Source organism: Temnothorax longispinosus, chromosome 6, assembly GCF_030848805.1.
Source record: "Temnothorax longispinosus isolate EJ_2023e chromosome 6, Tlon_JGU_v1, whole genome shotgun sequence".
Lineage (NCBI taxonomy): Eukaryota > Metazoa > Arthropoda > Insecta > Hymenoptera > Formicidae > Temnothorax > Temnothorax longispinosus.
Genome location: NC_092363.1, coordinates 18,287,831 through 18,304,383, shown reverse-complemented (window position 1 = coordinate 18,304,383; position 16,553 = coordinate 18,287,831). Strand labels below are relative to the sequence as shown.

At 44.3% G+C, this 16,553-nt stretch overlaps 4 protein-coding genes across 10 annotated transcripts; 1 reads left to right on the top strand and 3 right to left on the bottom strand.

The window, feature by feature from the left end:
* Positions 1-61: 61 nt before the first annotated feature.
* Positions 62-2,950, bottom strand: Shams (glucoside xylosyltransferase 1 shams). Its single transcript, XM_071780624.1, has 2 exons — positions 2,225-2,950; positions 62-2,145 (listed from the first exon to the last, which is right to left on the bottom strand). Exons 1-2 carry the CDS (start codon positions 2,675-2,677, stop codon positions 1,486-1,488), a joined length of 1,113 nt encoding a protein of 370 aa, XP_071636725.1. The 5' UTR covers positions 2,678-2,950; the 3' UTR covers positions 62-1,485.
* A 712-nt stretch (positions 2,951-3,662) lies between these two features.
* LOC139814402 (TOG array regulator of axonemal microtubules protein 2-like) lies at positions 3,663-5,617 on the bottom strand. Its single transcript, XM_071780633.1, has 6 exons — positions 5,333-5,617; positions 5,099-5,249; positions 4,671-4,919; positions 4,357-4,599; positions 4,051-4,215; positions 3,663-3,846 (listed from the first exon to the last, which is right to left on the bottom strand). Exons 1-6 carry the CDS (start codon positions 5,385-5,387, stop codon positions 3,702-3,704), a joined length of 1,008 nt encoding a protein of 335 aa, XP_071636734.1. The 5' UTR covers positions 5,388-5,617; the 3' UTR covers positions 3,663-3,701.
* Positions 5,618-5,784: 167 nt separating this feature from the next.
* On the bottom strand, positions 5,785-11,626 carry Keap1 (kelch like ECH associated protein 1). Of its 5 annotated transcripts, none has more exons than XM_071780612.1 (7): positions 11,571-11,626; positions 9,164-9,473; positions 8,908-9,072; positions 8,076-8,743; positions 7,162-7,408; positions 6,538-6,838; positions 5,785-6,429 (listed from the first exon to the last, which is right to left on the bottom strand). In XM_071780612.1, exons 1-7 carry the CDS (start codon positions 11,609-11,611, stop codon positions 6,242-6,244), a joined length of 1,920 nt encoding a protein of 639 aa, XP_071636713.1. In that variant the 5' UTR covers positions 11,612-11,626; the 3' UTR covers positions 5,785-6,241. The 5 variants fall into 5 exon arrangements, with proteins under 5 accessions (XP_071636713.1, XP_071636715.1, XP_071636718.1 ...); XM_071780614.1 differs by lacking the exon at positions 11,571-11,626 and adding an exon at positions 10,396-10,511; XM_071780617.1 differs by lacking the exon at positions 11,571-11,626 and adding an exon at positions 10,245-10,373.
* A 1,152-nt stretch (positions 11,627-12,778) lies between these two features.
* LOC139814401 (juvenile hormone acid O-methyltransferase-like) lies at positions 12,779-15,910 on the top strand. 3 transcript variants are annotated; one of them, XM_071780631.1, is made up of 6 exons: positions 12,779-13,390; positions 13,924-14,096; positions 14,209-14,380; positions 14,931-15,063; positions 15,167-15,305; positions 15,424-15,910. In XM_071780631.1, the coding sequence occupies exons 2-6, from the start codon at positions 13,946-13,948 to the stop codon at positions 15,597-15,599; spliced, it is 771 nt and encodes a 256-aa protein (XP_071636732.1). In that variant the 5' UTR covers positions 12,779-13,390; positions 13,924-13,945; the 3' UTR covers positions 15,600-15,910. The 3 variants fall into 3 exon arrangements, with proteins under 3 accessions (XP_071636732.1, XP_071636733.1, XP_071636729.1); XM_071780632.1 differs by having other exon boundaries at positions 12,781-13,390; positions 13,944-14,096; positions 15,170-15,305; XM_071780628.1 differs by having other exon boundaries at positions 12,783-13,390; positions 13,944-14,096.
* The last annotated feature ends 643 nt before the right edge of the window (positions 15,911-16,553 follow it).

The window sequence follows — 16,553 nt, the reverse complement described above, 5'->3', positions numbered from 1 at the left end:
AATTATTGTTAATACGATTATACGATTATATTATATTAGCACGTATTAAGTACATACTCTCTTTCGTATATTTAGACAGATCTTTTATTTAAGCTTCATTGTACAATACCTATAAGAAAATTATCACAAATGGCATCGTATCGTCGAGTCGTTGCAACGATGCAAAATGCGTATCGTACAAAACCGTACAAAAGATTGTGGGAAATTTGTAAAAATGTGAACACTCTCGCCGGAATTTCAATTCATTATACGTATATAATACTATAATTCATATACTCATACTTACCAATTATCAATTACTGTCTCGTTAAAATGCAAGACGCTTATTTTGAAAATATAGTATACTCCAATATTATATTTTTCCTAGGGATAAAGAAACAGATTCATTCTCCGATTTGAGATATTTTCGAAACCGGACGTGAGCCACTATCAAAGTGGTCCCGCGTCGCGATCAGGGCTTATCTCCGACAGATTGCACGTGTGGGGCCTGTGTAAACGGAAAAATCGACGATTGACGATGGATTTCTTCTTTCAAGTTTCACTCTTTCCATTATTATTAGTATAATAATATTAATAATATCGTGGAAACCTCGAATATCAAGGAAAATGACAGCATCTCTTTCGTCAAGTGTATCCAACGTAGCGATATCGCGAGAGATAACATCTTGCCTAAGGGCCGAGTACTCCAAAGATAAGCGCCGATCGCCCAGCACCGCTCGAGTATTGTCCAAAGGTATATCGGATAAATATTGCATAACAACATATTCGCCGCATCGCACCTCGTACAAACAGTAACAACATAGCGCACTTGTCAACAAAAAAACTCAAATGCACTATAGAAAAAGTTCAGTCTATATGGAATCGCTTGGAAATTAACACGTTTATACTCTCTAATTTGCGCGCGAATTACGCTTCGCGAATCTCTCAAGAGTCTAGACTCTTTGACTTAACACATTGTGGACGGGCCGCGTAAATCCGTATAGTTGCCCGCGAACATATACGATCGGATAACGTTAATTGGTATAATTTGTACACGTAGTTATTTTTTTTTTACGTATCGCGAAATTACAGTACATGGTCTCATAAAGATGTAACGAAGCAGGATGCTTACATACATCACGATGGCCCCTTATATTTTAATTTCTTTAAGTATTCCAGTCCATAATGTGTTAAGAGTACGCACGTAAGTATGTATATATATAAGTATTTATGTAGTTAAGTATTTTTAGGGTCTAAAATCTCTCTTAAGAGAATTCCGAGACGGGAAGAACGCAGATAATATTACGTTTACGGCCGAAAGTGACTTCGCGAAATACGTATACGAATGCTTACACCCTATTCGTTATTGCTTCAATATATCCGCATGTCAATTAACCATATCTCAATCAACAAAAACGAGCATCTAAAAAGTTTTATAAAAAAGATACAAAGACAAAACTCGCTCGCACGAGTACGTAATTTCGTTCACGATCGAGTGAGAAAGTTTTAGAAGTTACGGGCAGCCAGATGTAGCTCCGGCTGGATGATGAACACCTTCGAGACGTGGCCGCAGTTGGACTTGTCCTCCATCGCCAGGTAATTCCTCATCGGCACGAGCAGCTCGTCGTACGGGTCCGTGTTCAGCTGGTACTCCTGCATGGCCCGATAGACCGCCTTGAAGGGCGGCTGCTTCTGCGAGTGGAACGTGCCGCGCGAGCCGTGCAGCACCAGAGCGCCTTCCCTCTCCGCTTCCGCGCACACCGACATGTACATGCAGTGGTCCGGCCGATAGTTGTAACGGCACGAGTAAACGTACAGCTTCTCCGGATGATAATGGAATATTATGTTGATGATATCTTGGTCGCCCCAGGTTATCTTCAGTCTGTACTCCTTGTGAATGGGAATCACGTATTCCGTCCACCGGAACTCCCTCATTCTCGTCAGATTCATCAGCATCACCCCGGAATTGACGCCGAGCTTGCCGTAATACGGATGCTTGGCGAATCGATTGTACCAGCCGGTGTTGGGATCCTCGTGCTCCGGACTAAGGGCCGCCAGCTGGCTGGCGTTCATCTTCCTGAACTCGTCCCAGACCTTCTCCGGCGGCGCCAAGAACAGGGTGTCCGTGTCCACGTAGAGCACCGCGTCTGTGTCGTTCAGCACGGTCTGAAATATAAATCCTAATGTAAGTCTGACCGCACGTAAATCTAATGCTCGCGGACAACTCTCGTTGCCAGCAGCTTACCGGTAGGAACAGTCGTTGCGCTGCGCAGGGCTTGAACAGCTTCTTCCACATGGCCACGTCGCTGCCGTCCGGGAAGGTGATGGGCCGCACCAGGAAGTCGAAGGTCTTATTAGATATGAGCCGCCACTCCGACAGCTTCTCGCTGAAGGCCGGTATCAGATTCTGCTCCGCCAGTATGACGAACTGCAGGGGCCTGCTGGCGAAGACCAGCGCCGATTTCAGCATGGTCAGGGCCTCGTGCAGCCTGTCCCCGCACACCACCACGCATATCGTCACCTCGCCCGCGGACGCGGACGCGCCACCCGGGGATGACTTCCTCGTGAGCGCCAGGCGCTCCCTGCTCGCGGCCGGCTGGTCGTATACCTTATTGGAGAAATTGGCGGTCACGTTGAGCAGGATTATCAGCGCGGCGAGGATAAGGCACAGCAGGAACAACTTGTATACGGATTTCATCGCGTCGCCTCGACGTCGCGTTCTATGCTTCAAACCGTGCAAAATCGCGACATGGATTAGCTGCGCGACGTCGGCAGTGACCTGACCGCATCTTGGACCCCTCCTGGAAGCCGACGATAAAATCCGCGGAACGTTGCGGAACACAACGGATCCCCAGTGTCGCGTAGTTGACGTCGCGTCTCGCGTCGTCCTCAAGTAATGGCGAGCGCCATATTTACGGTATAACCTCCCGCCTCCCGGTCAAGTGTCATAAACACGGAGCAGTTGATGCGCGCCACTGTGCCCCCACCCCCCACCGATCTGCGCAAAGAATTCATTACAATTCGAAATTACGTATACGGAATGTAATTTAAATAATGTACATTTTATGCGGAAAAAACGTGTTTTGATGGTTGAGAAAGCGTTCGTAAATATTAAAGTGTTTGATTTTGCAATTCGAGCGTTTTACGTTTACGTCTAAAGTTATAGGAGTTCTTGAAGTAGCAGTTTTTATAGAAATTTTGTAAGTGCCACTTCTTACCCAATTATATTTCCCTGATACTTTGCCGATTTTTGAGAATTTACGTGTTTATGTAATAAATTTCTTGACATCGGTAACCAGTGGTGCTGAGTGATGCCGATAATTTCTATAATTGGTAAAGTAGGCAGCAATATTACCGACCTCAACAGACTGCACAAATTTAAATTCTCGGAAATTGCCAAGTATTAAGAGAATATAATTAGGAAAGAGATTACACTAACTAAAATTCTAAAAACTGTGACTTTCACTTACTCGCTCATGAGACTCTTATTACATAATAATATAATAATAGTTTAATGGTTGAATTTTGTACACCATTTTCCAGATCCATCATATTTTTGATACTAGTAAATTAACAATTACGTTATTATTAATAGAAAAGAAATAATGTAATTGATTTAATGTTGTAGTTGATACACCAACGTATTCTATTATTGGGATATTATTTGAGAAATAGACACAATATATCATTACATTTTTTATACATAACGATAACAGATAGTGTTACACGCTATGAATCCGACTGTATTTCAAAGACACTAATTGCTTTTCGATGCTACTAATAATCTTCCAGTCCACATCTTGATAAAATAAAGTATCGAAATCGGGATGGCCCATCATCGCTTTTAACGTCTTTTTTGCATCATTCCTGCAATTAACATATACATTCATCACGCGTCTGTTCTATTATTTTGAAATGACACACATCTAAGCATCTTTGTCAAAGACTAATCCTTTGTTAAGAAATTATTTTAAGAAAACATAATAAATGATTTCTAAAGAATCACAAAAAATGTATGTAAGACGCTGCTATTATAGCGATATGTTCTCGATAGATGCGTATCAAGAGTACCTTGTTTCATTATTACCGTCGAGAAGAAATTTAGCACACATTGTGAATATCTTACGCCGGGTATCCTTGAAATTTGGATTCGACGATAAACATTCCACTCCAATAATATTAATAATATTATAGAGCAGTCGACTCACAGTCGCTCTTATCAACGGGTTCTTGTGACTGTAGACAACAAGACAGCGTTCAAAATTCCATACAAATAATCTGATTCGTAACGACAAAAAAGTCATTAATTGTAATAGATATTATATGACAATGTAATCGTTGCTTTAATCAAAGACGTCGAAGTCCATTCAATCACACCTAGCACCATGCTCGCTGGTCAATATCCGAATACAAGTTGCGGGAGGCAAGTGCGACACCATGGAGTCCAAGGCGCGTTGAGCGTCATTCCGGATTCCCTTGTTCGTATGCGTGCTCTTCAGAAGCAACGCGGACGCAAGCTCGTCGAATTCCGGTCTTTGCGTACACTGGACCGTCTTGTACAACTCCATCGCTACCTGGCAGACAGTTCTAACGACGTGCGGCCTTGTATTTCGCAGCAAACTGCAATATAACGTTTCATTGCAGCGAGCACGTTATGACAAAGAGAGACGCGGTGGAGATGCTCGAACGACCTGCACAAGGTTCGGTATATACGAGGCATATTGGAGTCCAGCAATTCTGGTTGAATCCTCGAGATGTGCATTAGCTTTATCAGAGCCGATACGCTGCTCTGCCATTGCTCCTGCTTCAGGCTCTGCATGGCGTGTTTCAATGTCTCTTGCGGACTCGCAAAGTCCTCTGGGGTTTCTGTACAATCGCCCTCCAGTATAGGCACATAGTTCTCGTAATTGGCCGTAGGATTAACGTCCTTCGGATATCTGCTACATGAAAGTGTCATACATGTTTAAGCATACATAGAGTATAATATATTCAACGTTTATTATTATTTTTATATATTTAGATGTATTTCATTTGTGATTTTGCTGATTCAAATAACATTCCTCCTCGTACTGAAATTTTAGTAAAATGAGTCATTAGAAGTTAAACATGCCCGATGTACCTGTCAGATAACGTGGAAAAACGCAAGTCCCCCGAAGCCCCGGAATACGTTGCTTCGACAAATTGTGTTTTTGCAATTTGTGATGAATTTGCATTCTCATGCTGAGTAGATAAGGAAGCCGTTTCCGTCATCGCGCGTGTGGCAGACTTACCTTTTTTTTTTCAAGACAGTTTTTATCACGAAATAAATATCGACACTCCTTAAAAGATTACCGTAATCGGCTGATGTTCCTACCTGCACCTTTGCACATGGGACACGTGACATATTTCTTGCATTCCGTATGCGCCATTGTATTACAAATATATTTACTGGAGCGTGACGCGATTACGCAGGAATTATATTTCAAAGAAATCCGATTACTTTAATGCCGCAAGAATTTGTCCGCTATATCTTTGCCTCTAAACGTCCATTTTAAACACGCAAACATCGCCCGCATAACTTTCCATAAAAGTATTGCATTCAGATAAGTTCAAGTCGATATTGATATGCGTGAATAAATTTGCACGTTCCATATATTGGCGCATAATTTTGATAAAAACTTCAATAAGAATCGATAGAAGCAAGTTATGATAACGGCAACAACGTTATGAAAGACAGCGATTGAATATATATGCGACACAGTTGGACACTAAATTAAGAAAAACACCTTCGCACTTTCTTTGAAAATAATTTTCTTACGATATATATATGAGAATATGTACATTATATATTATTTCTCTATACATTAAATATAGAATCGAATCTATAATTAAAAAGCGATAAAACTATAAAATTTAGCACAGTCGCATTTATCCTAATGAATAAGATAAATTGGTCCTTCGATAAACCGCGAGATAACAAAAGTTACCTCGCTTTGTCGAGAAAGCGCTTTTCGTCGGCTAGTCGCGATTCTCTAGCCGACCAAGTATGGTCCGGTTCGATGACATGTCGCATGTCGTCTAAATATTACTTAATACACTTTTCAGTTCAGTCCACGGACGATCGAAGAATAACTGTATATTCGTCATCCTTCTCACTCTATATCGCACAGTCCCATTTTCTACTTCACACTATATTTTTGCGGTTCCAGTTCGTCTCGCGAATAAAAGAATTTGACTATCCTTGCTTACGAATGTCCCCTAAAAAGAGTATCAGTTCCGCGTATCACGATGGCGGTTTCTCCAGCGAGATATTATAATCCAAATGATCACAATGTATAGGACACTGATAATACGACACCGCGCTAGCGTGGCCGGATCTTCCTGATGTCATAGGCACACCTTGGACCCACTGGTCCTGGGCCGGATCATAAATTTCTACTATGTTTAAAAACGTCGTACCGTCGTATCCTCCTTAAAAAAAAAGGAACCGTACGTGTATATCATTTTTTATATCATGAAAAAAGAATCTCTCTAAATACAGGTTTTTTTTTTATCAAAGATTAATACAGTCATATTTACCCATTGCGTATAGTTTGCCGTCGAGGATGGTAACGCTAAGAGCACTGCGAGCAATAGTAACGCTGCTCACGTTCTCCCACACATCGTGTTCCGTGTCGTATCTCTCTACCGAATTCAACTGCGATTTCCCGTCGTATCCGCCTATAACGTATATGTACTGCCCCAGACTGGCCACACCGGACCCCGAACGAACACACTTCGTAGACGACACCATCGTCCACTCGTCATTCTCGGGATGGTAACACTCCACCGAACTGAGCCGGTCCTTGCCGTCGAAGCCACCGATTGCGTACAGCAGTCTGTCAGGAGAACGAACGTACTTCTTACATTATACAATAAATAGATTTAATATATTGCGCGTATCTCTTTGAATGAATACATGGAAACAATGTTTTAAAATAAAACGGAAGGTGTACGCTATTTATATTTAAGAGAAACTAATATTATATGACATCTAAAATACTATAATTTACATTAGTAACATAATTAGCATACTGATGCCATAGCTAAATATGATTTAACTTTGAAATTTAAATGTAGTCATCTATTTTTCATAAGTGACTATATGATTAACAGTATGTCACCTTTGCCACTCAACGAATATCGGCTGACAAGTACTACCTTATTCACTACCGCTACTCCTACACCTAATCTCTTGACATGCATGGGTTTCACACTGGTCCACGTATCTTGATCCGGGTCATAGCATTCGACGCTGTTATGGTACTCAGCGCCCGCGCTGCCACCCACAGCGTACAACAGACCATCCATAACGGCGACTCCGACCCTGTTCCTCGGTACCGACATCGGGCTGCACGGTCGCCACTGATCCGTCATTGGGTTATACCTGTCGACCCAGTCGCTGTCGTACCTGAGAAAAGTCGTGCGAGTTTTTTAGGTATATTTCAAAGCTGCTTCCTAAGCAGTCTATCAACTACAACTTTTCATGCTACCTGATGACTATATTTGATATATTATGGCAGTATCTATACAAACTTTGGAATAAATTCCTTAATTTCTTAGGAATTTTGATTCAAATTTCCATGCAAAAATAGAATTTTTAGATACAAAGTAAAAGGAATTCATTACCTCAGCTTGTTAGTTCTTATTTTCTATTAATATGATTATGGAGCAAACTAAGAATTAGTCGAATCAGTTTAAAATAATTTCTATTCCTAAAAAATACAATAAGAAAATAGAATCCACCATAAAGTCATGTTAAAATTTTGAAAAAAATTTTGTTAAAAGAAACCAAATGTGTATATATATCTAAATAAAATATTTTAAAATCTATAAAATGTAAATGGAACTTACACGGCACTTTTTGATACAAAAAATCTAGCACTTTGGTTTTCGTAAAATAAAAACAGAATCAAAGGCACAATTCTAACAAAAATATCCTGGATTTTCAATAAAATTCCCTGAGAGTCCCTTCACTTTTTAAAACAGAAAAATTTCTTGAGAATTCCAGGTAATTTTCCAAACACCCCATGGTACAGCGCTAAAACGTCGAACACGATTGACGTTCAGGTGCTAACCTGCTTCCCGGTGAATTGTGTCTGCCGCCGACCGCGTAGAACATCCCCTTGAGGAACGCACCGCCCAGACCGGATCTGGGGACGATAAGCTTGGCGTGCTGCGTCCACGTCTTTTCGTCGGCGTTGTAGCCCTCCAGGACGTCGAGCGAATGCTTGAAGAAACCACCGGCGATGTATATTACCCGCCGCGTGTTAGGCGTACGCTCTTTCACAACCGGCTTCTTGTGCAACGTCAGGTCCTTGAAGATCTGCGCCAGATACTCGCGACACGCCGGCACCTTCTTCAGCACGTCGCAGTTCTTCATCTGCTCCCGCAGGAAGTTCGGCGTGAGGTACTGGCAGCGTACCGCGTGCAATATGTGCTCCATCTTGGGCCGCCTCGCCTCCTCGTTGTACTTGACCCACTTCAGCACGGCGTTGTAAACCTCTCTTTCCTCCTGCACGTTCAGTTCGTCCTTCCTGATGAGCGTCACCAACTGTATCGCAGATAACTGCAAGAACTCCTCCTCCTGACATATCTGGTTGAAGTGCTGAACGATGAACTGATTCGCCTTGTGGTACAGATCGTGGCAGCCGTGCTGCTCGGCGAAGTTGGCGATTCCAATCGCGTTCGTGGGATCGAGTTGTCTTTCCAGAAAGACACTGCACGCATCTATCACATTGCTGACCTATATCGAAACACACGTTTGTCAAACGTTAAATCATATCAACGGGAAGCTTCAAGTCCCTAAAAACAACTTTATGCCTATTTGCTATTCACTCAGAATATATCTATCGACACAATTCTTTTCTTCGCGATACGGTTTTCTTTTTTCTAAAATTGTCTACGCACTTGGAACATGGTAGCTGCTGACAGCAGCGAACACACGGTAATCTCAGTGACTCTTATTTGACCAGTATACATGAAGTACATTAACCGAGCCATCGTGGTTGGACAGACACCCTGGAGCTTCACCCTCGTCATCTCGCATTCCTTCAGTCCTCCAGTGAACATTGCCTGGAATTTCAAGCAGGGCCGGATCAACATCGATACCTCATCGCTTTCCGCTGGATTCCAGCGACAATTTCCACCCAGCTGTTCAGCTTACCTTAAAGTAGGGACTAGCAGCTGCTAAAATAACTTTATGCGCGTGGAACAGTTCGGAGCCGACCTCGAGGATCACGTCGGTTAGCATGTGATGGCTGCGCATCATAAACATCATCTTCATGGTCTCCTTCAGGTAGTTGGCCATGCAGAACGTCATGTCGCCGAGGTCGCCCCGCGTCCGCTCCGTGTTGAGCATACCCTCCCAGTCCGTTTCCTCCCCGGACGCGAGCGGAGCGTCGCCCCGGGGCTGGGAGCCGCCCCGGGCCTCGTTCTTCCGCTGACAATCTTTCTTTCCATCCATTAAAGTAGAGCTGCAAGAGAAGCGGAGAACCGCGGGACGTGCGCCTTTAGATATTTACATACGTTCGCGTCATCGCGCGCTCCTCGCGCGCCCGGTCCTTCCCTTCTCGGAACTCATTAATATCGCGCGAGGGGGCCTGGGGCTTACGCGCGGGGACGTCACCGCCGCGACGCGCGACGCGGACGGAAAACCCGCGCGCGCGGCGTCGCGCACAATAAACAGCCGCACCGTAATCAGCGCGACGCGGAAGCGTTGCGCGTGACCGCGGGACGCGGGACGTTATACGTTTCCAGCCAGCGACGGGTCTCGCCGTCGCCGTCGCCGTCGTCACCGTCGCGGAGAAAAACCGTCTCACGGCACGCGCGCGCGCGCACTCGCATTAACGCATGGCACTTACCCGACCTGCCAGCCTGGCCAGGGCGATCTACTTGCGTCGAGGAGTAGCTGGGCGCGAGAGCGAGACGGGCGAGCGCGAAGGAGGCGGACGGCGAGAAGGCGGCGCGATCATGTCTCGCGATCGATCTCGCCGATGATGCACGATGACGCAGGCATCTCCTCCGGCCTCCGGCTGCGGCCGGTGCGGCCCTGGCTGGCTCCGATAGATGTGGCGTCACCGAGCGAGAGGAGCGGACGGACGAGCGAGCGGGTGATTTGCATACGCACGTGTTTCACGACGGGCCGACGAGCGTTCGCGGGAATCGCGGACGCCCCGGATCCGAGCGGCGCGCGGGTGGGACTCTTTTTCTCGTATACTTAGACGCGATTCGGAATGGATACGAACGGGGAACGCTACTGCTGTCACCAGTGTCACCGTGCGTCGGTCGGCCGTTCGCCGTCGCTTCGCCACCGTTTCGCTCCATCGCGCCGGCGGCGGCGGCGCGAAGGCGCAAGATCGCTTCGTCACGATTTGTACCGTAGATACGCCGGTGTACCTTTGTCCGCGCCGCTGATAGCGGCATCGGCATCGGCCAAACACGCCGCGCCGGGCTGGCTCCGCTCTCGGCTAATAGTCCAGCGCGGCCCTGACGGTGACTCGGTAATAAATACGCCCGACGGCGACGGCGCGTGGAGGACGCGGTCGGCGGCCCTCAATTTAGAGATTGCGGTGTTCCCCGAGCCGTCGGTTGTTCCCCGACGAGCGAACGTCGGGGGACCGATTTCACCGATTCCGCGAAATCGAGATCTCGCCACAGAATATCGTTTAGAGGACGTGAGAACGAACGCGCGCGGATATGTCCCCCTGAGATTTTCCCGTCGCTTAAACGAAACCTTGGGTGCTTTCCATTTAGAATTAGTGACACGAGTCGACACATCTCGTTCTATCTTTCTTGGTAGTCTCTATCTTTCAATGAGTAACAAAAACAGAGACACTTGTGTTGACTTGTGTCACTAACAAGTGGAAACCGCCCCTTAATTCTACGTTGGGGTCCCGATTGTCGGGACCGTTCCAGTGAGAATCTGGGAATCAGGATTTTCTTCGGGAAGACAGACTCCCCATTGTCTTTCGTTCTTGAGATTCTTATGTCCATATTTCTACCAATACAGACTAACTTTTAATCTTGTTGATTCAAGTGATTCAACTTACTTTTTATCTTTTTTTTAGTTTTAGGAATTAGAAAACAAGATAAAAAGTAAGTGTAAACTCTCAATTCAACTTACTTTTTATCCTTTTCTAGTTTTAGGAATTACAAAACAAGATAAAAAGTAAGTTTACTCTCGATTCAACTTACTTTTTATCCTTTTCTAGTTTTAAGAATTAAGAAAAGATAAGTTTATTCTCGCCTCAACTTACTTTCTATCCTTTTCTAGTTTGGAGAACTAGAAAAAGATAAAAAGTAAGTTTACTCTCGATTTAACTCATTCTTTTTATCCTTCTCTAGTTTTTAAGAATTAGAAAAAGATAAAAAGTTAAATCGAGATTAAAGTCGGTCTACATTTGGTAGAAATGGACATTGAGAGCGATTCGTATCTCCCGTCGGGTCGACGTGTCCGTCGGCACGACGCGACGACGACGCGGCAAGAAGTAGAAAATCTTCCATTTCCCGGCCGTATACGTTTTACGACGCTCTGCATTCTCTAAAGATATATCGTACAAGAAAATCCGTACCTACATTTCCCTCGCTCTTTTCCTATAAAAATGCATTTCATTTTAGAAACGCTTTTAGATCGTATACCCTCGCGTATTGCAGCACGATGCGACGGACGGCGAGCACAATGGAGTTCGAGCCTTAAAGGAATTCTCCGCTGCAATTCTTTTTGCTGCAACAGATGCCGGGGATTCCTCTCCTCGATTTCACAGGAACGACGACGACGACGACGGTGCATTCGTCCTCTTATCCCAGCTCAGCTACAAAACGAGGGAGGGACGGGGAGACGGACCGACCGTGAATTACCGTGAAACAGCAATCGTGACCGTAGATGACTCGAATGACTTGCGAATTTCGCTTTGCCGCGGGGCCGCGATATTTCGCGCGTAATCGAGCGAACGGTACTCCGCGAGCGAGTCAGCTGTTCCGCATCCCGCGCGGTTACGGGCTACGGCAACGCGGATTTAATTGACCGTTCGACGGTTCGTCCGGCGGCAGGACGACGGACGATAGAATTATTCGCGATTCTTCGATCACGAGCATCCGGAGCATCCATGAAGACAGATCAAACAGATGTCCGCGAGAAAGACGGGAGCGAGAGAGGAGGGAAGGGGGGGGAACGAGCGCGATACCGCGTCCCCTCGAAGGAACAATTATATTCGTAAAAGAGGACACTCGTCATCTCGTCAATCTCATCGTGCGGGTTGCGGGGTGTTCGTCGTGACCCGACGGACAGAATGTGGGAGAACGACGGCGTCGCGTGAAAGAGATAAAAACATTATTGTCGTGTCATCTCCGGATTACGTTGTCTTTAAATTGCGTCTTCCCGGGATTATCATCTCCGCTTCGCTCACGCTCGAATAGATACCGAGGCGAATTTCATTGACGATAACTGTACGCGATCTTTGAGAGTCGAGACGAAAACTGTCAACCGGCGATTCTTGCAAATTGTTGCAATTGGAGTGAATTTCGACGCGTGCCGCCCTCACTCGGTCGAGATCGATATCCGGAGAACATTTTACGACGGCTCGAAAGTCGTCCTAAAATTTTGAAGATATATGTATGGAATTATCTCAACTGTCAGGAAGACGTCCTGAAGTAAAGACGTCTTCGAAAAGTTTTATGTATTTATGATATTTTCAAGACTGTTTTAGAATCAATGTTTCATCTTTGAGACATTCTATTTGAGATTGCTTTTAGATGTGATAATTATAGTCGGTAAAACAGTTCAGGTGGCGCGCGCGCGCACGCACGCACACACACACAATTCTTTTTTTGTCATAAAATAATCAGAACAAACAACAAACCTCTTTTCTGAGAAAATAAAAAAAAATATCCTTGAGATCTCCTTTCATGCCGAAACTCTCAGCCATTATGCGTTAAATTAAGAAAATACCGCTGAAGGTAGAATATTTAATTGTTTTTCCTCGCCACAACATTATATTTCTGATCAGACGACTCATCTTTCGCGATTTATTTGCACATTTTTAGACTTTATGCCTCGCACAATTTTAATTTTGTTTTTATACCTCATCGGCTACCAACGAAGTGCGTCAGAGGATTGCATTTACGCATTCTCATTTTAGTCATTTTTGTAAAAATATAACTTTCGCACAGCTACTCTACTGTTCCCCACTCTCTGTTCATCGTCGAATCTCCGGATAAGGAAACCGATTACGATATAGACGCAGTAACTTTTCAACCACCGCATCGTATACGTCTCGCGAAATTTCCTGCAAATCCTCATCCGTACGTCCCGTGTGTTTTCCCTAATCCGTTTCCCGGAATTTATTCCACACTCTACAGGCCTAGAGGATTAGGGCGACGTTTTGCGATCCTGGTAAGGCCAGTCTACAATCTACAATGAGTCGTTAGTCAGATGACGGAAGAGAGTCAGAAAGAGTCATAAACGTATCGTAAGGCGATCGAAAGTCTGTAATCAGCGATCGTAAACGATTGGCCAAATTGGCCATCTCTTAACGATCACCGATCACAGACTTCCGATTGTCTTACGATACGCTTAATGACTATTTCTTCCGACATCTGACTAAGTGCCCATTTACAATAGGTGTTTTAAGCCCTAAGCCCTAAGAAACTGACCAATCGCAGTCAATTATTCTCCTCAAATTCAATTGTGATTGAACAATTTCTTAAGGCTTAGGGCTTAAAATACTTATTGTAGATGGCCAGATGGGCACTAACGACTAATGACTCATAGGCTGCATTCCGATATTCACTGTCAGCAACTTTCAGTACTGAAAATCTATAGTATACGTGACGTAAAATATAGATGTTCACTACTGACAACAGTGGATATCGGAATGCAGCCATTGTATAGACTTGCCAGTATCACCGATACGGTGATTCCATCAGTACGCCTCGTCTGACAATAGGTATGCAGAGACAGAACGTAACGTATTTCGTCGAGGAGTTCGAGTGCGAGCTGAAGGACACGTCCGGGAGATGCCTGAACGTCGGCTCCGGTACCGGGGAGATAACGAGGAAGGTTCTCCTGCCGGTTCTTAATCGAGACGCGGTGATGATAGGTGAGAGAGAGGACGACAGGCCCTACAGAGGCCCCGTATAAAGAAACCCAGTAATTGTCATCTTGATCACAATCTCAATAGCTGATGATGATTCGATATATTGTACACAAAGGTACGGACGTTTCCGAGAGCATGGTCGAGTACGCGAACAGGATCCACGGTGTCGACGGGGTGCTCGAGTTCGAGACGTTGGACATTCAGACGAGGAACCTGCCCGAGAAGTACGTCGCCGAGTTCGACCACGTGTTCTCATTCCCCGTCTTGCATTTCTGCAACGACGTCCGGTAAACGATCTGACTTTTCATCCCGCGAGAGAGAAAGGCTCCTCCAATGCTACAGATCCAAGTGTGTTATTTTAGGCCGAAGCCCTTCCTTCTTGCCGTTTTAAATCATTTAACACGATTGAACGTATCAACTTTCAATTTAATACGATTACTTTTTGATCTCGGTTTAACTTACTTTTTTTATCCTTTTCTAATTCTAGGAAGTAAAAAAAGATGAAGAGTAAGTTAAACCGAGATCAAAGTTAATCTGTATTGGTAGAAATAAACATGAATGACATAATTATGTAAGAAACGTGTAAAAAGAGCTTCGGTAAACGTGTCATTTTTAGATGTTTATGACTATAAAAATAACATACTTGGAGATTTGCAGTAAATGATACATTTTCCTAGACGCTATTGCGACGCGACAAAACGCTTCTCGAAGGCGACATCGTTTCGGTTCGATCTTCAACGGCGAAATGGTGTCGCGTTTGACGCTTTGTATCGTTGTTTGATAATATTTCAGTAGATGCAGGCCTCAAGAAATAATCACGTTTATCTCCCCTAACAGACAAGGATTGGAGAACATTTACAAAATGCTTCGACCCGGCGGCACCTTCCTCATGCTATGGGTATCGTCCCACGACATGTTTAAGATTCTTGAAAACATGGCAGAGAACAAGCGCTTCGCATCGTATTTGTACGTGAGTATATCGCTGTTTAACTGGTTTCTTATTTTGTTTACAACGTTCCCCTGCTGCGAGAGTCGCTAATCGTTATGCCTTTGCGTTCACATGGGACGTGAAGAAGTACACCGCGCCGTTTCCACATTCGGAGAAGCCTCACATGAAGCTAAAGGAGTTGCTTAGGAGCATCGGTTTTAGGATTCGACACTGCAGTAACCGGGAGATGAGCTTCGTCGACAAGAAGCCGAAAGCTTTTCTACGTGAGTATACGCTTAAAGATACGCGTGCGAGAATCAAACTTGCGCGACGTAAATTTTATATTCCTTCGTCGAAGCGTATGCAAGTCCACGCCTGATTATTTCTTTTTGGTTCCAACAGCCACTATTATATCTGCCTTTTCGTTTTTGCGCGAGATGCCACCCGACCGAGCGGAGAACTTCAAGAACGAGTTTGTACGCGAATATACGAAGAGAAAATATACGCGCGATAATGAGGAACTGGCGGTGGACCTGTACAAAATACTGGTAGTGTACGCACAAAAACAAGTATTATAAAGTAGATAATAATTATGTATATGTGTAATATTGTGATAAATTGTTATGTATATAGATTATATAAGTCATAGAGATCTCATTATCGAAGCGATTAGTGGTTATAAAGTATATATATCTTTCGTCGCATGAAGGATTAGAGATAAGAGATAAGAGAAAACTCGAATGTTATTAAATTCGGAGGAAAATCGGGAATGTTGACAGCGCACTTTCAATATGTTCGATTCGTTATTTAACGAAAATAAGAGGATGGGGTGTGTGTACACATATGTATTATAACTACGCTTTGAGATAATATATTTATTTCTTATTAATATGGAGTTTTCATCAACAATAACAGTGTAGCAGTAGGCGTAACAAGAGAGACGAGGTAGGTTACGAGGAACCTATCCTAATGTCGTACGCCAACAAGTCACCGCGGTTGGAAGGGATCCTCGTGGCGTCTATTCCTTCGTTCATCATTCGTTTGTGTGCTACGACGCCGAGCTATCGGTCGCCAATCGTCGGGAGAAGCCGGTCGCGGCTGATCCAGACCGTCTTCTCTACGCATACAATCTTGGTCGATTTAATCCTCGAGCAACGTTATCGCAGACCACGTGATCTTATCATATCTTTCATATTTCATGTAATATTATAGTCAATATAACACAAACACGACGGAAAATATCGCAAATATGTGTCCCGTGTCATCGCGTTTCAAGATAAACGCTTTATCACGATCTTGATATTCGCATCAATATTTAAGAACGGTCACTTTCCGTCGTTTTTGTCAACTTTGTTTCGTGCGCAAAGCTGTAATATCAGCTATTAAATGCACAAAGAGGAAGGAGTAGTAATGAATAATGAGTTAAGAACGAGCCGGCACGACTGTTCGAGGATTAAATCGTCATTTCACGTGTTTCGCATTTAATAATGTGCAGCGTCGAGAAACGAGGTACACGCCACGGTAACCCATTT